The 23550-nt window shown below is 38.3% G+C and overlaps 1 protein-coding gene across 15 annotated transcripts in view; it reads left to right on the forward strand.

Annotated features, from left to right (window-relative positions):
* CADPS2 (calcium dependent secretion activator 2) overlaps positions 1 to 23550 on the forward strand; it is a 553951-nt gene that overhangs the window by 203870 nt on the left and 326531 nt on the right. For all 15 annotated transcript variants that reach the window (XM_086691294.1, XM_086691303.1, XM_086691260.1 and 12 more), the window contains exon 4: positions 22059 to 22139. In XM_086691294.1, coding sequence (XP_086547420.1) covers positions 22059 to 22139 — 81 coding nt within the window. The remainder of the gene's footprint in view (positions 1 to 22058; positions 22140 to 23550) is intronic.

Raw genomic sequence — 23550 nt, forward strand, 5'->3', positions numbered from 1 at the left:
GCTGCAGAGGGTATCCTTTGTCTCCAGTTGTGATAATTTTTCCCTGTTTCCTTTTGGCACAGTCCATCCCTCTTTGTTAGGTAGAAGAATCTGGGAGGTTTAACAGTGGCTTTTCTTCCCCTCTTCCTGCCAGGTCCACATGGGGATCTTTCTTAGATCCCTACCATGAAAACTTGGTGGGGTTACTGGAAGTAAAGGCCAGTAGATTGTGGCAGTCCCCTCTGACTGCAGCCCCGGGATTTTCTCACTCTCTTCACTCAGCTTTTAGTGATTTGTCCAGATTACTAGCCAAGTAAGTAGTCATACGCTTTATGGCCTCCATAGACTTCTGCTTTCTGTGTTGTGCCTCTCTGGTTTTGATTGTGTCTCTAGGTTTTGGGATAGTGGTTTGCCCTGCAACCATAGTTCTCTGAGAAGTCCAAAAAAAGTCCTTGATTTTCAGTTTATCCAGCTCGTAATTTTAAGAATGGGAGTGATGACTTCCATTCTCTACACATATCCGAGGTGAAACTACAATTCCTTTTTTTGGCTCTGGGGTTTGAAATACTTTTGGATTATTTTTTGATTGACTTGAAAACAAATTAATACTCCTACATAAAGGAAGAGCTTTACTTTGGAGTAACAATCATTTTATGAAATCAACACAGTTATGAAAATAGAGGGTTAAGAAAACAGGTGAGATTTTTTTTTTTTTTCTTTCTCTAGGGCATATGGATCTTCTGTGTTCTTCCATTGTCTTTCAACAGAAGTTTAAAAAGAAAAGGTGAGGGGCGCCTGGGTGGCGCAGTCGGTTAAGCGTCCGACTTCAGCCAGGTCACGATCTCGCGGTCCGTGAGTTCGAGCCCCGCATCAGGCTCTGGGCTGATGGCTCAGAGCCTGGAGCCTGTTTCCGATTCTGTGTCTCCCTCTCTCTCTGCCCCTCCCCCGTTCATGCTCTGTCTCTCTCTGTCCCAAAAATAAATAAACGTTGAAAAAAAAATTAAAAAAAAAAAAAAAAGAAAAGGTGATAGAAAACACAGATGATAGTCCATCCTTTACTAAGGAAAGGAGTAGTCTGAGAAGAGGAATAGTGGAGCAGGGCTCGGGGGAGCGGAGAGAGGACCTGAAGCCAGCTGAGCTCTGGGAACCTGGCTCCAGGTATAGGTCAGGGAAATGTATTCCACTTTTTCTGGCATCTCAGAAAAGGCTTTAAAACTTACTAACTGTAACTCTTCTGTATTTGTTTACCCTTAGCTGGTCCCTTGTTTTTGCTGGTAGTGGTTCCCTAGGAAATCTCAAAGATGTGTGCTTGCTTCAGGGTCAGAAGCTCAGGATAGAGATCTGTTCTGTTAAGATGCGCATGATGGTGACAGTCAGTCTGTCCCTGGGACTTGAGAAAGAACAGGAATGTGAAGGGAACGGTGCCAGAACTGCAGCCTGGTGCCAACGGGAGCCTACCTGAGAGACACTGCATTTAAATGATAAAGCTAAGGATAATTGAAAGAAAAATTATTACATGTTAACAAAAGATAGAAAAGAATAAGAACAATCCATGTATTTCATAGATTAGCTATTGTGCTGTTAAAGCTATCTGTCAGGGGCTCCTGGATGGTTCAGTTAAACATCCACCTTCAGCTCAGGTCACGATCTCGTGGTTCGTGAGTTTGAGCCCTGCGTTGGGCTCTGTGCTGACAGCTCAGAGCCTGGAGCCTGCTTCGGATTCTGTGTCACCCTCTCTCTCTGCCCCTCCCTCACTTGCTCTCCCTCAAAAATGAATAAATGTTAAAAAATGTCACACTTTGGATTCTTTGGCTTGAGAGTCATGTGTATTGCACATTTACAGAACCAGATATTAAAAAGAGCTCATTCTGGGGCGCCTGGGTGGCGCAGTCGGTTAAGCGTCCGACTTCAGCCAGGTCACGATATCGCGGTCCGTGAGTTCGAGCCCTGCGTCAGGCTCTGGGCTGATGGCTCAGAGCCTGGAGCCTGTTTCCGATTCTGTGTCTCCCTCTCTCTCTGCCCCTCCCCCGTTCATGCTCGGTCTCTCTCTGTCCCCAAAATAAATAAACGTTGAAAAAAAAAAAGAGCTCATTCTAAAATGAGCAACATAACAGTATGAGAATCTGAATTTGTTAGCCATGATTTATTTGAATCAGAGTATTAGAGGTGCAGTAAAGTAACAGGTCTGAAGGACCATCTGCTGGTGGAAAGTTTAATTTCAGAATAGTTTTAAGGAAATATAGTGAATTTCAGGTAAATATAGTTATACTTTTAGAGAAAACAGTTATTACAAGTATATATTTTATAATCTCAAGTAAGAATTTTGTCACCTATTTTATTAAAAAATCTTTTAATGTTTATTTTTAAGAGACAGTGTGAGCAGGGAAGGGGCAGAGGAGGGAGACACAGAATCTGAAGCAAGCTCCATCCAGGCTGTGATCTGTCAGCACAGAGCCCAACGTGAGGCTTGAACTCCCCAGTCGCTGTGAGATCGTGTGACCTGAGCTGAAGCCACACACCCCATTTCATGTATTTTTAACGAAAATGTGGTTATTGAAATGGTACTAGTAATCAGCTTCCTTTGAACAGAAGTAGGCTTATTAAAGTTTATTTTAAAATATGACAGGATAATATATTACGTTCAAATCGATAGTCTGCATTATCATGTTTAGGGGGTGATGCGGGGGAGGAGAGGTGCTGGCTCTTGTCTCGCGGAGTCGAAGAATGAATCTCACGGACACTAGAGAGTGAGCAAAGTGATAGAGTTTAGCGAGGGCAAGTATAAAGCTCTCAAGAGTGAGAGGGGTTCTGACCGCATAGCCACCAAGGATTTTTGTCCCTTTTTATTGGGACCTTTACAGAAAGTTTGTGAGACTTGATGTGTGGCACTAGCCCAGGCGGGTCCAGAACACGTTTATCTTCTCCTCTTCTTCCCCAAACTCTGCTGCCACTACTGCTTCTTCAGCCTCCCGCTTGCAGCCGCATTCTGCCTCCCTGAAGTTCCCTGATCTTTCCCTGCCTAATGTTAGCCCTTTCCCTATTCAATGTTAGAAATATATGTAGTGAAAAGGTATGTGTCAAGCACTGTATTGAATGATAGGAACACAGAGACCAGACCTAGTTATAGCTAGATAAAAAAAAAAAAAAAAAAAAAAAAAGACAAAGCCCTGTTGTAAATGCCGCAGTGATGTGGTGAGTTCCTGGCTCTGTGTTCTTGAGATTGAAAAAAATACAGTATTGGAGGAGTGTCATGAAGATACCAGAATAAATTGCTAAAAAAGAATTATGCAAGGAAGGATGAGTAAGTGTAGAGTATCCAAAAAGGCATGGCATTAAGGGGAACTGCAAGTCTTTGTTGCTGCTGGAGTATAAGGAAGAGAGGGGCTGTGGTTTGAGAGGACATTAGCCGATGTAGGTAGGGGTGTTGCACACTGTGGAGAACAATCCAACCCTAGATGACCAGAGTCGGTGTGGTGGGGTCATAGTACTAAATCAACACTAGTTCTTTTACTTCTTTATTTGTATTTTAAGAGAATTAGTAAGGGAGTTTTACAGCTATCCAAATCCTATCTTTTCTGCCTAAGGCAACCTTCATTATCTTGCATAATCCCATTACATTAACTGAAGAAAGTGATTCATCCATATTATCCAAGGGTCAAAGCAAAGTTGAGTGAAATCTTCCTCTCTAAATATTCCTCTGCCCCAGATCTCTTATATTCTGAAGACTGCAAGAACTCTAAGTGATACTACAGAACTGTTGTAAATTTTAAGGGATAAGTGGGAATGATTCACAAATGGTTAGAAAGTAGCATTCAGGTCTATGATACCTTTTCTCTGGGATTTTAGCTTTGGAGTTGAAGCACTTGGGTTTAAGAGTTTTAAGGAAATGGGCAAATCTAGGCAGTTGCGAGGTTCTTTGCTCCTCTCATTGTGAGAGTCTTGCCTTGGAAGACCTGCATTCAGAATGTCAACGGCAAATGGAAGAGCGAGGAGTGTGAATACTCCGAGGAAATTGGTATCTGCCTTGCACCACTACCCTCTTTTCTTCTCCACTAGTGCTGTGTGATTTGATAATACTTCTTGTTTAATATAATTTGTCTGCTTTGGCAAAAATAAAAGCACACCCTACAGAGGCAGTTACATTTGATAACAAAAATCATTTTCAAAATTAGAAAATAAAGCTGTAGAAATGACCATTTGCAGGGTGTATCTTTCAAATCCTCAAAATGCTTGAGGAAAATGTTGAAATAAATGTCATTAAATGGCAGTTATGTTCTAGGATGCCTCAAGAAGCTTAAGACTTTAAAAATGAGTTGATTTTATAGTCTCTGATTTTTCAAATTCTGTAATTATAATTGGAATGGCCATAATATTTATGTACATGTTCACTTTTTAAAATGAAGGTGTATGGGGCGCCTGGGTGGCGCAGTCGGTTAAGCGTCCGACTTCAGCCAGGTCACGATCTCGCAGTCCGTGAGTTCGAGCCCCGCGTCAGGCTCTGGGCTGATGGCTCAGAGCCTGGAGCCTGCTTCAGATTCTGTGTCTCCCTCTTTCTCTCTGCCCCTCCCCTGTTCATGCTCTGTCTCTCTCTGTCCCAAAAATAAATAAACGTTGAAAAAAAATAAAATAAAATGAAGGTGTCATGATATAAATTAGAGGACTCTGATTTCATTTCAATGAAATTGAATATCTGATTAACATTAAATCAGTTTTCTCTCTAAAAATTAAAAATTTTAATTGTGAATACATATCTAATATATTAAACCAAATTTTAGGTTTTATCAATAAGTTTTGCTTCATTCAACTGTGCATTATTTTGTTTTTTTACCTTTGGCCCATCTGTAAGAGAACTACAGAAGAATATGCCTAAATAAGATTTCTCCCAAAAATGTTTTACTTTGCTTTTTCCCAAATCTCACTAGATAACAAATATAGGCTACCTTCAGATATTCCTTGCATTTATTTTAGGGTTTTCTTTACCCAGATCTAGCCTTTACAAATTAAGATATTAACTTTTCCATTTTTTAAATAAGAGAGTACAAATCTTCAGAGATCAGGCATCTTTGTAGTAGTAATAGCTGAGCCAGGGTGGAGGTGTATTTTTGCTAATATATTTCAAGACCTGTTCTTAACTCTTCATAAAAAAGGATCATATGCATATGCTGTTTCAAGTATAATAAGCAATTGTATCTTTTTCATGATTGTTCATGAAAATATTCTATGGAAATTAAAATGAGGTATCTACAAATGTCAGGGAGAATACAAAAATGACAGAATTTGATTTTTTCAAGGTATCTGCATATGGTCAGGGGACAGATCTATAAAGAAAACGTAATGGTATAGTTAAAAAGTGTGATCCTGAGGCTATGTATACTGCACAACGTGGGCATGTGTGTGACTGTATTTTAATTTGACATGGGTTAATTGGCACAGCTTTCTCTAGTTCTCCATCCTGGCTGCGCATTAGAATGATCTAAGGAGCTTTAAAAACCACTCAATGCCTCGGCCCCACCTCAGACTAAGTGAAACAAACCACAGAAATGGGGCCCGCTGTCTGGTTTTAAAAAGCCTTCTACATTACGCTGATGAAGATGCGCAGTACGGTTGGGGACCCCTGGCCTGACTGCCCATCGAGGACTTAATGCCATGGTGAGCTCAAACCATAGAAACAGCTTGAGAACTGTCTGAGAACAGTCTACCATTGTGCTCAGGAAGAGGAGTGTTTGGGCAGTGTGGAAAGCCTATTTTCCTTTGTAGCTTTAATGAAGGTTCTAAGAAGGCACAAATTCCTGAATTTTAGAAGATGGATAGAAATTTGACCGACAGGTAGGTGGAAAATAACATTTACAAAGGCACAAGGAGAGTGAAAAGGCTTGGAATTTGTTAGGAAGGTATGTTGTGTGTATTGCTGGAGTAGAGGACATGAGGCTAAAAAGGACTTGGATATTAAGGGTCTTTAACTGCTAGCTGGAAGACCTTAGAATTTATTAGCTCTTCCAGAGCTAGGCTGGAAGAAAAGAAATGACAGGAGCAAGGTGGGATTCTGCAAAGCTTTTTCTCCGTGGCCTAAAAAATAGATTGCCAGTGGTCAATATCGTGCCTCACCCAACCTGTGGGCATATTGCAGCATTATTAAAACAGAAGTGGGTAGGGGCTCCTGGGTGGCTCAGTCTGTTGAGTGTCCAACTTCAGCTCGGGTCATGATCTCACAGTTGGTGAGTTCGAGCCCCGTGTCAGGCTCTGTGCTGACAGCCTGGAGCCTGCTTCGGACTCTCTCTCTCTCTGTCTCTCTGTCTGCTCCTCCCCTGCTCACATGCTGTCTCTCTCTCAAAAATAAATAAAGATTAAAAAAAATTTCAAAAAACAAAAAAACAGAAGTGGGTCAGGGACCTACGTGTTAATCCTTCAAGTAATCTCCATGCTCTGCTCCTTGCCCTGCTGTGGTCCTGTTTTATCTCTCTGTTGCTTGTGAAGTTCCTAGACTACTGGCTTTGACCTAGGAGTCTGTTGTCACATCCTCTTAGATCCATTCCCTGTATTGTGCTTCACAGTCCTGCTGGGTTCCTCACATACTTGGGAATTTGGCCTTGAATCAGAACACTGGAACACCTGTTTGCAAGGAAAGGGACAAAGAAGTCTGGGAATGCAGGCAGAAGCTAGGAGTCAACTTGGGTCTATAACTTAAGACATACCATTTTCTAGAACTTTGATTAAGACTGCCTATTCCTCTCCCTTTCTTTTTGTAGGAAAGATCCTATGCTTTAATGGCTATCTTCCCATTTGTTAATGTTTACCTGATTCAATGTTTATGTTAACCATGCTCTGATGAGGCATCTTTGATTAGGGTTTTCTTTCATCATAGTACCTACTCTAGTCCAGCACTGTTCTAGGCTTTCAATATATGCTGTTCCCTCTTCTCAAGGAGCAACATCTTGGGGAGGGGAAAGTGTGGGGGAGAAATCAGAGGAGTTCTGTTTTATACATGCTGAAAACAAAATACTAAATGTCCACATGGAAAAGGCAGGTGGTAGATGGATGTGCAAATCTGAAATGCCAGTGAGTGGTCTGGTTGGAGATACAGATTTGGGAATCATTTAGATAAAGTTAGTATTTGAAGCCAGAGGCCACTATGAGATCATTTTAGGACAGTCTGGAGCTCAAGAAGTAAAAGGGCCCAGAAAAGAATCCTGTGGACATCAGGATTCAGAGGCTGCACAAAAGGCGAATAGCCAGGGAAGTAGGAGGGAAACCATAGCATGTGGTATCAGGGAAGCCAAGAGTATACCCGTCAGAGAAGGAGAATGTTTATGCCACAAGCTTCTCAGAGGTCAGGTAAGAGGAAAATGAAGTGACCCTTGTATTTGTCATGGTAGAAGTCACTCTTGACTGTCTTGGAGTGGATTAAGAGAGGAACCAAGAAGGCAAGAAAATGGAATTAACGGTAAATTGTTTAGGGGATTAGGCAGTAACATAAAACATTTACATATTCAAGAAATCCCTTCTATATAGTGCATTGAATCGTTTTATTAAATTTGTTGGCAATTTACTGTGTGCCAAGCTTATAGCACCAGACTTTCTTCTTGTTTATTATTTTTGGATTTATAGAAATGTGTGGCCCAGAGAATTTAACACCTGTTCCTTTTGGTAGATGGTTAGAGCAACTTTTTGGTTTTTATAATGCACTTAAAAAAAATTTGAAAGGCTGAGGGAAAGGGATTGATACATACTCACAAAAGAGTACCTGCTGATATTCAATGCTTTTTAGCTGATTATCAAGGTCATAATATCCTAAATCCTCTTTGCTTTAGACTATAAAAAATTTCCATTTACCCTAATCACATTAGAGCAGGGCCAACTGATCATTATCTTAGTAAGATTTTGCTTGTGTAATGGGTGGCAGTGATTGATTCTGGCTATTTATTACAAACTTCTAGAAAGGCCTCTGTTATTGTTAAATGTTGAAAATGATGTTCTTTTCTGTTTATGAGTGTTTTCTTGATTCTGATGCGAAGGTCTCCAGATTAACAAGGCTTACATCTCAGTCTGTGAATCCTCATCAGAGGTTTGTGAACTCATTTTGTACATGGTATGATACTAAGAGCAATAGTGTTTGAAAATTAGAAACAGGCTCACTACCCTATTTTTGAGAAATGAGATGCTACTGTTTTTGTTGCATTGAGTTAGATCCACTGAAAAATACTGCAGTGATAAAAACACCACCACCACTCACTGTGTTTTGCTTATTTTGAGTATTAGTGCCTTTTTACCCTTTTTACGTAGGTCAGCTCCTCCCTCTCCATTCTGTCTCACTATAGCCCAGGGCAAACTGATGAATCTGAGACTCCTGAGACACAACAGGTTCAAAATGCCATTTGTTCGCATCCCAAACACGATTCTTCTTTTATTTGTGTTAGCCTTCTGACTCATAACCATCGGTCCTTCTATGTCTTCCCAGCCCAATTACCTGCACTGCTGCTTTCTCCATAATGCTGTATCATCTCTCTTATTTGTTTTTTATTATGAAATTTATTATCAAATTGGTTTCCATACAACACCCAGTGCTCATCCCAACAGGTGCCCTCCTCAATACCCATCACCCACACACCCCACCCTCCCACCCCCCATAAACCCTCAGTTCTCAGTTTTTAGGAGTCTCTTATGTTTTGGCTCCCTCCCTCTCTAACCATATTTTTTTCCCTTCCCCTCCCCCATGGTATTCTGTTAAGTTTCTCAGGATCCACATAAAAGTGAACACATGGAATCTGTCCTTCTCTATAGGACTTATTTCACTTAGCATAACACTCTCCAGTTCCATCCACGTTGCTACAAAAGGCCATATTTTATTCTTTCTCATTGCCAAGTAGTATTCCATTGTGTATATAAAGCACAATTTCTTTACCCATTCGTCAGTGGATGGACATTTATTTAGGCTCTTTCCATAATTTAGCTATTGTAGAGAGTGCTGCCATAAACATTGGGGTACAAGTGCCCCTGTGCATCAGTACTCCTGTATCCCTTGGGTAAATTCCTAGCAGTGCTACTGCTGGGTCATAGGGTAGGTCTATTTTTAATTTTTTGAGGAACCTCCACACTTTTCCAGAGGAGCTGCACCAGTTTGCATTCCCACCAACAGTGCAAGAGGGTTCCTGTTTCTCCACATCCTCGCCAGCATCTATAGTCTCCTGATTTGTTCATTTTGGCCACTCTGACTGGCGTGAGGTGATATCTGAGTGTGGTTTTGATTTGTATTTCCCTGTTGAGGAGTGATGTTGAGCATCTTTTCATGTGCCTGTTGGCCATCTGGATGCCTTCTTTAGAGAAGTGTCTATTCATGTTTGCTGCCCATTTCTTCACTGGATTATTTTTCGGGTGTGGAGTTTGGTGAGCTCTTTATAGATTTTGGATACTAGCCCTTTGATATGTCATTTGCAAATATCTTTTCCCATTCCGTTGGTTGCCTTTTAGTTTTATTGATTGTTTCCTTTGCAGTGCAGAAGCTTTTTATCTTCATGAGGTCCCAGTAGTTCATTTTTGCTTTTAATTCCCTTGGCTTTGGGGATGTGTCAAGTAAGAAATTGCTGTGGCTGAGGTCAGAGAGGTTTTTCCCTGCTTTCTCCTCTAGGGTTTTGATGGTTTCCTGTCTCACATTCAGGTCCTTTATCCATTTTGAGTTTGTTTTTGTGAATGGTGTAAGAAAGTGGTCTAGTTTCATCCTTCTGCATGTTGCTGTCCAGTTCTCCCAGCACCGTTTGTTAAAGAGTCCTCTCTCTTATTTCCATGGTCATTGCCCTCGCTCCAGACTTCACTTATGAGCACAGCATATGGAGCATGGCAGTAATTTAACTGCTTCCCCTTCCCAACCTTAATGTATTTTTGTTGCCAGATTAGTATTATTGGAGCACCATCCCCTTCTCATCATAACCCAACTATGAATAGGAAAGAAAAAGAAAATGGCTCCTCTCTGTCAACAGAATGAAGCTAACACCACCTCAGTGTTCAATCTGGCTCCACGTGCCTTGCTTATGTTATTTCCCATGTAACAAATCTTTACATACCCTGTGTTCCATGTAAATTGAATCGCTCCCTGTATTTTCTTATATTTTAATTTTGTCTCTTAATATTCTCTTCACTTCAAATTCCATATTAATTCTTCAAGACGCAAGAGAAGGTCCACTTGCATGAAGATTTCCCTGCTCCTGTCCCCATTTTTCTTAAATACTGGGAGAGGACCCAAAAAAAAAGAGAAATTTACAATTCCTTATCATTACCCAAAAGCCTACCATATTCTACTTTGCATTATATTTATATATGCCTCTTCTACTTCATTGAACATGGGATATTGAATCTTTGTATCATTAATTTGACAATATTTAATGTGCTTCCTATTGTGGGTACTCCTGGATAGAGCGAATGACAGAAAGAATGGAAATTGAGTGTGAGGTAGTTAAGTTGAACCCTGCACTCAAACTGCCCTGCCCCTTATTAACTCTGTGACCTTGACCCTGGATAATTGCTTAAAGCAGTCTGTGCTTCAGATTTTTCATCACTAAAATGGGATAAAGTTATCACCTATCCCATAGGGTTGCTTTGAGGCTTAAATGCCATCATGTTTATAAAAACATAGAAGAGTTTCTTATATGTCATAAGTGCTGTATAAATTTAGTTCTTATTAATCTTGATGAAGCTGGAGTTCTAATGTACTGGGACAAAGTTTTCTAATATCCTTGATTAGTGTCTGTTACTTAAACTCTCTCAATTTCAGCATTATTTAATTATTAATGTGAATGTACACTCAACTATTGAAGTGAATATAGTTAGTAGTTGCTTGAAAGTATTAGCATGTTACTTTTGTCTGGAAGATAAAATGTTAGTATAAATGAAATACTGAAGATTCTATGATATTTCAAATTTTGCCACCTACCATTTTAGAGAATATGCATGCATTGTCTTCAGGCTATTGAAGTCTCATGGTTTTTAGATTTGAGGTTAAATTCTTATGTTCTTGCTTTTGGACACTTTGATCCATTATTTAATACAGTTCAGTTCACATAGGGTAATCTTATATGTAATTAACTCATTCATCTTTCCCCTACTTCTTTAGCATTCAAATGAAAGTGTGGTTTGGGAAGTGATCTTTCTTAGTTTTATTGAAAAATAATTGACCTATGTCTTTGTATAAGTTTAAAATGTACAGCATGATTGTTTGGTTCACGTATATTGTGAAATGATTACCACACAGGTTTAACCAAGTTCTGTCTTCTCCTATAGATACAATAAAAAGAAAACAGAACTTTGTTTTCCCTTGTGATGATAACTCTTAGCTTTTCCTATATATCCTGCAGCAGTCCTAGCTATATTCCTCATGCTGTACAGTATATCCTTAGTGCTTATTTATGTTATAACTGGAAGTTTGGGCTTTTTGACCACCTTCCTCCAGTTTCCTTCCCTCCCAACCCCCTCTGCCTTTGGTGACCACAATTCTGATCTCTGAGTTTTGTTTTTTCAATTAGAAAAAAAATTTTTTTAGATTGCACACAAGCAATCCTACAGTATTTACTTTTCTATGACTTACTCAGCATAATGCCTTCAGGTTCGATACATGTTATTGCAAATGGTAGGATTTCTTCTCCTTTATGGGTGAATAATATTCCATTGTATATATATACTACAACTTCTTGATCCATTCATCCATCGATGGGCATTTAGGTTGTTTCCATGTCTTGGCTATTGTAAATAATGCTGCTACGAACATGGTGCAGATATCTTTTCAAGCTTGTGTTTTCATTTCCTTTGGATATATTCCCAGAAGTGGAATTGCTGGACCATATGGTTGTTGTATTTTTAATTTTGTGAGAATCCTCCATACTGTTTTCCATAGTGACGGCACCAAATTATAGTCCCACCAACAGTGCACACAGGTTCCCTCTTCTCCACATCCACGCCAGCATTTGTTATCTCTTGTCATTTTGATGATGGCTGTTCTAACAGGCATAAGGTGACATTTTTGTGGTTTTCATTTGCATTTCCCTAGTGACTTATCAAGTTAGGTGTATTTTCATGTACCTGTTGGTCTTTCATATATCTTCTTTGGAGAAATATCTATTCAGGTCCTTTGCTCATTTTTTAAATTGTGGTGTTTTGTTTTTGTTTTGATTTGTATGAATTCTTTATGTGTTTTGGATACTAACTTCTTTTAAGATGTATGGTTTGAAAATATTTTTTTATTCCGTGGGTTTTCTTTTCACTGTTGGTTTCTTTTGCTGAGCAGAAACTTTTTAGCGTCCTATAGTTAATACTTGTTTATATTTGATTTTGTTGCATTTGCTTTCAGTGTATATAAAAGCAAATAAATCATTACCAAGACCCCAGTCAAGGAGCTTTATTCCTTTGTTCTAGGATTTTCACAGTTTCAGGTTTTATATTTAAGCCTTTAATCCATTTGTTAAATATTGTGAGGGGTGGAAGATATGGGTCCAGTTTCATTCTCTTACATATGAATACCTAATTATCCCAGCATTATTGATTAAAGAGATTGTCTTTTCTCCATTGAGCATTCTTGGCTCCTTTGTCAAATATTAGTTGATTATACATTGTTGGGTTTATTTCTGGGCTCTGGACCTGTTCTATTCATCTTTGTGTGTTTTCATGTCCATGCCGTACTGTTTTTGACGACTGTAACTTTATAGTATAGGTCGAAATTAGGAAGTATGATGCCTCCTGCTTTTGTTCTTTCTCAGGATTTCTTTGGCTTTTCAGGATTTTTTGTGGTTCCATGTAAATTTTAGGCATATTTTTTCTACTTCTATAAAAAAGAAATGCCATTGGAATCTTTATAGGGTCTTCCAGGCTATGAACATGGGAAACCTTTCCATTTATATGTGTTTTCTTTGATTTCCTCAATTTTATTTACCAATGTCTTGTAGTTTTCAGAGTAGAGATCTTTGACCTCCTTAGTAAAATTTATGCTTAAATATTTTGTTTTTGATGCTATTGTAAATGGCATTTTAAAATTTCTTTTTGAGAAAATTCATTGTTACTGTATAGAAACACTACTGGTTTTTCTATGTTAATTTTGTATCCTATTACTACTAAAGTCATTGATTAGATCTAATAGGTTTTTGGTTGAGTCTAGGATTTTCTGTACATCAAACCTTATTCTCTACAAGTAAAGACCATTTTACTTCTTTGCAGTTCTGATACCTTTTATTTCTTTTTTGTTGCCAGGTTGCTCTAGCTAGGTCTTCTAGTATTATCTTCAATAGTAGTACTGAGGGTAGGTGCCCCTGTGTTACTCCTCATCTTAGAGGAAAAGCTTTTAATATTTCACCATTGAGTATGTTGTTAGCTATGGGCTTATTATGTTGAAATAAGTATGTTCTTTCTTCCTTCTGGGAAATGCATTTTTAAGACTCTTAGAACTGTTCTACAAGGACCCATGGCAGAACTGCTATTTCTGAGTCAGGTTTTTTATACATAATCTATACGATAGATACAATGGAATTCTTTCAATGCTTTGCCTCTAGCACATGTGATGTTACCTGAATCATACATAACATCATATATGCAAGTGTCTCTTTTGAGAGTATGGGAATAACTTCATTTTCTGATTATATTCTTTTTGTTGTATGACATTACAAAGAGAGTTTACCATGTTGTTGGCTGATTCCCAGTGACCAAGAAAAAGGGAGGAAAGAGGTTTTGGTTTTTTCAGGGGGATTGATTCACAGAAGATGGGTCAGCTTGGAGGGAATGTCTTGGACATTCTTTGTATTTGAATTAAAATTTACACTAGTTCTTTGAGTTCCCCTATTCGAGATGGAGTTGTTTTACCCCTCTGGGTAGGCTGGGCTGACAAGAGGCATACATTGCAGGCTGAGGTAGTGGTCATAAATATCTGAAGTTCAACAATAATAGGAAACTATGAAAGATATGTCATGAGATAGTACCTGCTTTATTATTAAATGATTGGTAAGGTAATCTCAGATTTTAAGATTGATCAGGACAGTGAAGGTAGGTAAGAGAAGTGTCACTGGCAGAAGAAAGAAACACAAGCAAAATGCATGACTGGGAAAATGTAACATGTTCAGTAAACACTAAACAAACTGACTTGTATAGATAATGGAATTATCCAAGAGCTTAAAAATATAGATTGGTACAAAATTTGGGAGGACCTTAATACTAAGCTGAGGTGTTTGGGTATCATTCTCTCTATTCATATTGATTTATTTAGTCCTTTCTCTCCTTTCCTCATCTCTCTTCCTCCCTCTGTGACTGTAGCGTGATCAAGGGTAGTGGGAATTCTATGTAGAAATAGAAAGCTATGTTGAAGAGTGGATGATAAAGAACAGATTGTTTTTTTGAAATTTTACTTATTTTTTTAATTTACATCCGAGTTAGCATACAATGCAGTAATGATTTTAGGAATAAGTTCCATTGATTCATCCCATATGTATAACACCCAGTGTTCATCCCAACAAGTGTCTTCCTTAATGCCCCTTACCCATTTAGCCCATCTCTCCATCCACAACCCCTCCAGCAACCCTCAGTTCTCTGTATTTAAGAGTCTCTTATGTTTTGTCTCCTTCCTTGTTTTTATATTAGTTTTGCTTCCATTCCCTTATGTTCATCTGTTTTGTATCTTAAAATCCACATAATGAGTGAAGTCATATGATATTTGTCTTTCTCTAATTTTGTTTAGCATAATACACTCTAGTTCCATCCATTTGTTGGAAATGGCAAGATTTCATTCTTTTTGATTGACGAGTAATTCTGCATTGTATACATATACGTCATGTTCTTTATTCATCTGTTGATGAACTTTTGGGCTCTTTCCATACTTTGGCTATTGTTGATAGCACTGCTGTAAACATTGGGGTGGCATGTGCCCCTTCGAAACAGCACAAGAACAGGTTCAGTTTTAGTTTGAGGACTTTGTGGGTGCCTAAAAGGAAAGGCCTTGCCTTCACCTGGAGAGCTGAAACTCAGGGGAAAGGCCAGTGGTATGTACTGACTAATGATACTGTTTTGAGAAGTAACTGGAGATACTCTGATATCTAGAATAGCCAAGAACCTGTGTGTGTGTGTGTGTGTGTGTGTGTGTGTGTGTGTGTAGGCATGAGGAGGTGGGGAGGCAGCACAGAAAACAGAAGTAGTAGGTAGAGTTAGGTGCTATCTTTATGATAAATCTGTGGTTCAAGTAATAACAAAAATTAACACAATTTATAGATGAAGTAAATTAACACTTAAAGCTTTTTGATGAGTGGTTTTAGGTCCTGTTGCAAAATCCATGTATATTTGATAGTGTCAAATAAACACTGGGCTACTAGAAAATTACGTGATAAAGTGTTGAAGTGTTCTTTTGGAATCCGTGTTAGGTTTGTACTGCTTACTTCTCATGATGTATTATCTATAAATCACTGGATTTATAGATAATATAAATACAGCGGACCAGCATATGGATTAATCTTAGGGAAAACATGAAGTTTATATAACAAATCCTAGTCTCCTTGCATTTTTCATACTAAAGGATAAAGATGAGTATTGCAAGAAAATAACAATATAATTTGAAAAGAGGTATGCCATAATTGGAGTATGGAGTTGGAGAGAATACTAATTTCTTCAGTGGGAGAAAGGACATAATTGAGTAAGGTTGGCACACACAAAGGCATCATTATGGGAAAACAGCTATTCCCCTTTTTAGTGATTGACAGTGTTAATACAGTTATCCTGGTTCTAGAAAATAGATTGATAGGAGAGGGTAATGATGCTAAACAGCGCTGTGAAAAGTGCTTTTTATAAATGATCGTTTTTTTAAAGATGAGCAAATTTAATGAACTCAAATATTTGATATTTATAGTTTTTAAAGCATTGAAAGAATATCACAAGTTGTAAAATGAAGGTGTTAGATGGAACTTGGTAATGTTATTTTATTGCTGTTTATTACAGTTTGTGAAAATTTTAGACTTGGACACCACATAGGCTTTGGGTCCTCCTGAGGCCTTTCTGCAAAGGGAGATGTGCTGATCCCTGAGATCTCTTTTCAGAACTGTTTCCAAGGACATGAGGGGAATGTGGCAAAGACAGCCTAGGGTTAGAGATTGGTAAGTCAAGACCAAAATAGACTGCTGCATCAGGTCAGCATTTTCTCCTCCACCTTTTACTATTTCCATCTTCACGAATCCATCCTGTTACTAATCAACCAGGAAACACAACTCTCTCATTACTGAATTCTTACAGCACCTGATCAGTAACTTTCTTGTGGCAATTATATTCTGTTCCGTGTACTGTTTTTACTGTTTTCGACATAAAGTGTGAACTTCTGGAAGGCCCTTACTTTTGTAGGTACTGATGAGCTTTCGTAGTGGTTGCTATATGGTAGGTGTAGGAAAGGGTAAATAGAGTTGATAAAGTAACTGTGGACCATTGCCAACACTATTGAGAGTCTGTGTCTTAGCATCCCTTTACAAAGATTTAACAAATCTCTGTAAGAGTAAGGTTGATGATGTGTAGGTCTGAGGTGACCATTTCCCATGGTTTATTTTTTAAAAGCCATATAGCCTCTTCTAGGATATAGAAGCTTCTAGAAAGATGATGTCCTTACAGCATTGTTCTTTACTTTGTTTGAGTTAGGGAGTTTCCACCCCTTTGAGTAAGGTATGAAAGTCAAGCCATTCCCTGAGGGGGAAAAAAATGCATAACTCTACAAAATTTTGCTCACAACTTGAGTAATTCAGAACCCCCAAAGGTCCAGGTTAAGAATTCCCTAGCCTAGAGAATTTTAATTAAGGAAATTATAATCCCTGTGTAAAAACAAGAGGAAAATAAAAATTCACTTTCTGTATTAAATATTAAGCTAGTGAAATATTTTCATCGTTGGGGTGGTCACTGATTTTTGAATATGGTAATTGATTTTGAAATGGTATCGAAATTGCTAATTTTCAATTAATCATGGAAAATGCTTTGTATAGTGGATAGTAGAGGCATTGCAGGGAATAAGGCTACATTTGGGCACCTGTTATGGTCAGGGTTGATTGACCCTTTTTAAAAGACCTGAAAAATCTTCTGTGCCAGAGGATTCTGAATGTGGAAACAGTAATTTCTGTGTAATGAATAGGAGGGAAATAAAAGTACATTTCCTGTACTAAATATTTGCCATTCCAGAAACATCTCTTGATAATTGAAATTGATAATTTTCAATTAATAATTGAAAATGCTCTGTGTAGTGGATACTAGGGGCATTACAGAGAATAAAGATACATTTGGGCATCTGTTATGGTCAGGGTTGAATAACTCCCTTTAAAAGACTGGGAAAATATTCTGTGCCAGGAAAGGACACCTGTGAGTTAAGTCATCTATTGTCAAAAAGTGTTGAAATCAAGAATTTAAAAGAAAATGAAGTTTAAAAATGAAGTTGCCCTTGTGGAATGAAACTTATGTCTAGTCCCTACCATGAATTCCAGAGTCTGCATATCCCCATTTTATCTCATACCCCAAATCAGGCATTAGAGACAGCTGTGTTTCCCAGCATTTAATTTTTTTCTTTTATTATTTTAACATTTCTTTGTTTTGAGAGAGAGCAAGAATCCCAAGCAAGCTCTGTGCTTTCAGGACACAGCCCAATGTGGGGCTCAATCTTAAGAACCGTGAGCTCATGACCTGAGCCATAATCAAGAGTTGGATGCTCAACCGACTGAGCCACCCAGGTACTCTGGTGTTACCAAGCATTTTATTTTATTTTAATTTTTCTTAATGTTTATTTTTGAGAGAGCGCATGCACACGCACACAGCGGGGAAGGGGCAAAGAGAGAGGGAGACGTGGAATCTGAAGCAGGCTCCAGACTGTGAGCTGTCAGCAAAGAGCCTAGCACAGGGCTCGAACCCATGAACCGTGAGATCATGACCTGAGCTGAAGTTGGACGCTTAACCTACTGAGCCACCCAGGTGCCCCTGTTACCCAGCATTTTAAAATCTGATGTCCCACATCTGTAAACCACCTAACCAGACTTCTCCTTTTTTTCTATTTTTATTTTTTGAGAAGGGGGTGGAGGGAGTGGTATAAAAACCCATGTTCTCTTGAGGGTTCAGAAAAGGAAAAGAATTATGTTCACCATAACCATAGGTACAAGTGTTCTGATGAGAGGAGATGTACTTGAAGTGGCTAAGGAAACACTCCACTCCCCAGAAAAGTGGTCCTGGCCAAGAACTCTTGAGTACCTCAATTCTGGTCTGCCTCAACAATGTGATCTAGGTTTCACCCTGCATGGCTCAAGGTTGGATTGGATGTGGGCCGTGAGACAAAGGGGAAGGTTAAAGATGACACGTAGGCTTTGGGCTTGAGCATTTGTATGACACGGCATTATTCATCAAAGGAGTGATTGGGACAGGCTACTAGAAATCAAGATTGCATTTTGGGCTTACTAGTGCAATGAGCCTTCTCTTCATGCAAACAGAAATGGTAAATAGGCAGCTGGAAATGTAAGTCAAACTCTAATGAAGGATTGGAGCTAGAAATACATGCTTGGGAGTTGTCAATGAGTAGATGCTATGTAGGGCCATATGCTTTGAGGAAAGAACTCAGGTGGTGAACTTGAAGATTTAAGAGGTCTGAGACCCCCCCCCCCCCATCTACTGTTGACAAATGTTAACCTCATAAGAGGCCATGTCCAATTTCATAATGGAAAGTAAAAGAAAACCCATTTGCCTTTTTAGAATTTATTTTTAGACATTGTGAAAAGAGGTGCATTATTATTTTTTTATTTTTTTTTTTAAATTTTTTTTTTTTTCCAACATTTTTATTTTATTTTTGGGACAGAGAGAGACAGAGCATGAACGGGGAAGGGGCAGAGAGAGAGGGAGACACAGAATCGGAAACAGGCTCCAGGCTCCGAGCCATCAGCCCAGAGCCTGACGCGGGGCTCGAACTCACGGACCGCGAGATCGTGACCTGGCTGAAGTCGGATGCTTAACCGACTGCGCCACCCAGGCGCCCCGAGGTGCATTATTATTAAAACCAACTGCAGGTTTCCTGGAGGGAAATGGGTCTGGTTATAAAAGGGCAACTTATGATGTTAAAACTCCTTAGTGTTTGACTGGCGGTGGTGAACTTGTGAATCTAGATAAATAATTGGTTAAGACGAATAAGCATAAAACTGAGAAACTCTGGATAAGATGGATGATTATATCAAAGTCAATATCCTGGTTGTGCTAGAATAGTTTTGTATGATGGTGCCATTGGGGGAAACTGGGCAGTGGGTGTATCTATTTCTTATAACTACATGTGAAACTAATTTCAATTAAGTCAACTTTTAAGAAAATATTTATAAAAATTACATAAGCTTTCGGGGCGCCTGGGTGGCGCAGTCAGTTAAGCATCCGACTTCAGCCAGGTCACGATCTCGCGGTCCGTGAGTTCGAGCCCCGCGTCGGGCTCTGGGCTGATGGCTCAGAGCCTGGAGCCTGTTTCCAATTCTGTGTCTCCCTCTCTCTCTGCCCCTCGCCCGTTCATGCTGTCTCTCTCTGTCCCAAAAATAAATGTTGAAAAAAAAAATTACATAAGCTTTCAATGAATTTGAAAACAAAGGCAATACTCAGAAGAAAACAAAACGCATGGGACATTAACATTCTTATGTGTAAAAATAAAAAAAGCTAACCAACTGATCTACTTCCTTCAATTGTATTTAGTATTACATGACACAAAGATAAGAATTTATTGGTTGTTTTTATTAGCTTTTCCTCTCTTGTTAATGTGTTTGGAATTATGCTGTTCTATTTTCACCAAATGACACCAGTAGTCACAAAAATTAGTGTTCGGTCTCTGAAAATTTATTAAGGAAGAGAAAGCTATTCAAAGGTCGTTTGGTACAGCAGCGCTCTGCTTTTGTCTGCCTATGTTGTTTCAGAAAAAGCACTTAAGGTATTAATATTTTTTAGAAGTAGCAGAAAACTGGCTCTTGCAGTGATCATTCTTGCAAAACCCAGAAGTAAGTCAAATAATCCCACTTAAAATTAGGGGCTGTTAATACGAAGATAAGAATATTTGAAGATGTTAAATAGTGTTTTGTGATTGAGTTTGAAGGAGAACTATGACCTTTTATTTTAAGATGTTAAATACTGTGTCTTAGTGGAACTAGAACTCTTTACATGCAGGTAATCATTTCATTTCAGTTTTCTGTGGAAACATACTGATTAGCATTTAAGCAAAAATCGGAACATTTTCCGTGTGAAGTTTAACGTATTTGAAGTATTATAGTTACAAGTTCTTACACATAATTTTTGTTTTTAGGACCTTGATTTCCATTACCTAGAACAGACATACCACGTATTCTTTAACAGTTTTGTTAGTTTTTAATGTAGATTATTTTGACTTTGGACACAGTGAAGAGAAACTGTTTGACTTTGCCTCCTATTAACTGTATTTGTTTTGAGATGACATGGAAAATTGTCTACCAACAATTTAGTTTAAGAAAATCTTGGCTATTTTTAAACTTGTCTTTTAAAAGAATTTGATTTTTTAAATGAACTTGGAAACATATTTTTTGGAAAGTAACCCCAGATCTCTCTTTCTAATGAATAAATAATAGACTTCCTATGTCCCTCTAACCTGTTGTTAGTGCCGGAAACAGAGTGATCTTTCCAAAATCCTGTTTAAAACCTCTCAGTGAATTCTCATTGCTGTAGGAACCAACTCCAGACTCCCTAATGTGGCTGTGAATAGTAGTTTATGAAGTAGCTGGTCTCTCTCCAGCCCCATTTTCCATGTATCTTCCCCTGCCTGCCCCCCCATCCCATTACCAAGATTATTAATCTCACCTCCAAACTTTTGATGCCCTCTTAGTGAAACATCTTCCCCTTTTCTTGACTCTTTATATTTGCCCCGACACCACCATCCTGTTGAGCTGCATTGCCCCCACTCCTCTTTTTCAGGCATTATTTTTTTCTTTTTTAAGGCCGTGTTAAAGCATGTAATCTGGTCCATTTGTAGTTCTTCAGCAAATGGAATACATCTCTATTTTCCTAGGCATTTAATGTGGTACTCAATACTAATGCAGTCTTTAGGTGGGCCTTTACTATAATACAGTTGTATTGTGTGGTCCTGTTTTCTTAATGAGGGAAGTAAGAAAGGGGAAGGAATTAAAGTTGGGAGAAACATCTGTAGCCCACCCAGTGCATCCCCCACTGCGCATGGCTCATAGGACCTTCGCAGTTTAGCAGTTTTTATAATGAACTAATAAAAGAAATTGATTATGAATAATTCAGGAGAAGGGAATCATGAGGAAAAGTTAAAAGAAAATCTATAAGAAAAGGATTATTTCACTGGATAAGTGAAAGTAATTTTCTGTGTAAATATCTTTAAAAAACAATGACCACGTGCTTTTCTTGCTTTCAATCAAATTTAGTACAAGAGAATGGAATTCTAATGTGGTGCCAGTCTGTGAAGAGTAGAAGGGTTTCCTGGCAGTCTAAGTCCGTTGAAAACTAGAATGAGGAGAATATGAAAACTTAAAGGGTAGGAAGTTCTATCAGTCAATCAAATGCTACTTTTATAGTTTAGCACTAATGCACAAACTTGTTATAAAACTGACGAAGAAGTAAAACATTACTCAGTATCTCACCATCCAGAAATACACTGTGGAAATTTGAAAGAACAAGACAAGAGACTCGTCTATCTGGAACTACTTAGGAACTGACCTTCAAGAAGATAGAAGGATGGACTGAATAAGCCTAACAACGATTTAACCAATTTAATATAACTTCAAGGAAACAGCTTACTGGACACGTTGGGCAAAGAATGATTATGATTAGAATTTGGTAAACTGAGCTATGATTCTTAGCAATTGAATAACTTTTATAGCAACTGAATAACTTTTTTAGCAATCGGATAATTTTTTTGTGAACAAAACTAAAATGAAAGGTGCCCAAGAAATTTAATTGGACTGCTGACCTAATTAAACATTGTTCTGTGTTCTCAATAGGTAGCTGAGAGAATTTATTAAAAACAAAAATCGAGTCTTTAAATCTTCACTTTAAACTGTAGGTCACTGCCGTTAAGTAATCACATATGTGTAATTTCTGTCTTAAAGCTGGACAATGCAGATGAGCAAGCTGCTCAGATCAGAAGGGAACTTGATGGTCGTTTGCAGCTGGCAGAGAAGATGGCAAAGGTAAATGGTTAACTTTGACACACTGTGCCACACTTCTTTGTGTGTAGATTTCTGTGAGCTGAAAAAGTTTTGTATAGATAAATGCAGCATAATTTTTATCATTTTCTTCTCTGTGTGCATGTTTCTTAAGCCTAAATATCTGAATGCATATTGTCTGAATGGGGCATATTATCTATTTTACAGATCCTTCCTTATACATAGGACATATTTAAGTTCAGTAACTTTTGTAGATTAAAGCCATGCCTGATTTTCTCAAACTGACAGATTTAAAAGAATTTTAATATTGCACTAAATATAATCAGGGAGTAAAATATTGTCCCTGTGAAATATGTGAAATCACATATTCTAAAGTATTCACGGTGATTGGCACATAGTGGAGTCAACTAATATTTGAATGGATGAAAGATACAGCTTGAAGTTTCTTGTAAAAAGTCTCTGTATTTAATGTTTTATTTTGTGCAATCACTGTGTTTCTCTGTAATAGGAATAAATTTCTTAAAAAAAAATTTTTTTTTGATGTTTATTTATTTTTGAGAGAGACAGAGACAGAATGCGAGTGGGTTAGGGACAGAGAGAGAGGGAGACACAGAAACCAAAACAGGCTCCAGGCTCTAAGCTGTCAGCACAGAGCCTGACGCAGGGCTCGAACTCGTGAGCCACAAGATCATGACCTGAGCCGAAGTCGGCTGCTCAACTGCCTGAGCCACCCAGGCACCCCTGTAATGGAAATAAATTTCAAACAAAAACCTTGAATTTCTTCTTAAGACTTTAAAGATCATGGAACTTCATTATCTGCCTCATTCTTTAGTATAATTGATGCATTAATTTATTAGTGGTAAGGGAAAATTTAGTCTTTACCAATAGACTTGAGGCTATAGTGCTCTTGATCTGAGACTATGATTTTTTTCCCTTTTTTCTGCTAAGCAAAACTTTGAATATTTGGTGGTAGACTCTTCCTTTCCCTCCCTCCATCTTTTGGATGACTCCTCCCTATTGAGGGAATATTACTCATTTCTTTAAAATTTAAGTATAATGTGTACAGTATACAGATAGTTGACAGCTCAGTGAATGTGTGTGTATATATACACACATATATATATATATATGTATATATATACACTGTGCGACCACCTCCCAAATTAAGATAGTGAACTTTTCCAGCACTAGAGAAGACACATCCTGTGCTGATTTTAACAATTTAAATGCGTTTGTTTTTGCAAAGACAAATATATTTGTGAATAATGTATAAGTTTTAAGAACACTTATACTGTGTTTATTTAAAAGTCTGTTAAACTAAAAAGTAGGGAAGTTGTTGAGAAATCGGAGATAAATAGAAAAGTAGAGAAAATTGAGAGAAATTTGGGTAGCAGAGAGGAGAGTAAGTTGTGAGAACCAAGTCGGAGATAGACGA

This window comes from Puma concolor, chromosome A2 (assembly GCF_028749965.1).
Source record: "Puma concolor isolate L17-30 chromosome A2, mPumCon1.1.hap2, whole genome shotgun sequence".
Taxonomy (NCBI): domain Eukaryota; kingdom Metazoa; phylum Chordata; class Mammalia; order Carnivora; family Felidae; genus Puma; species Puma concolor.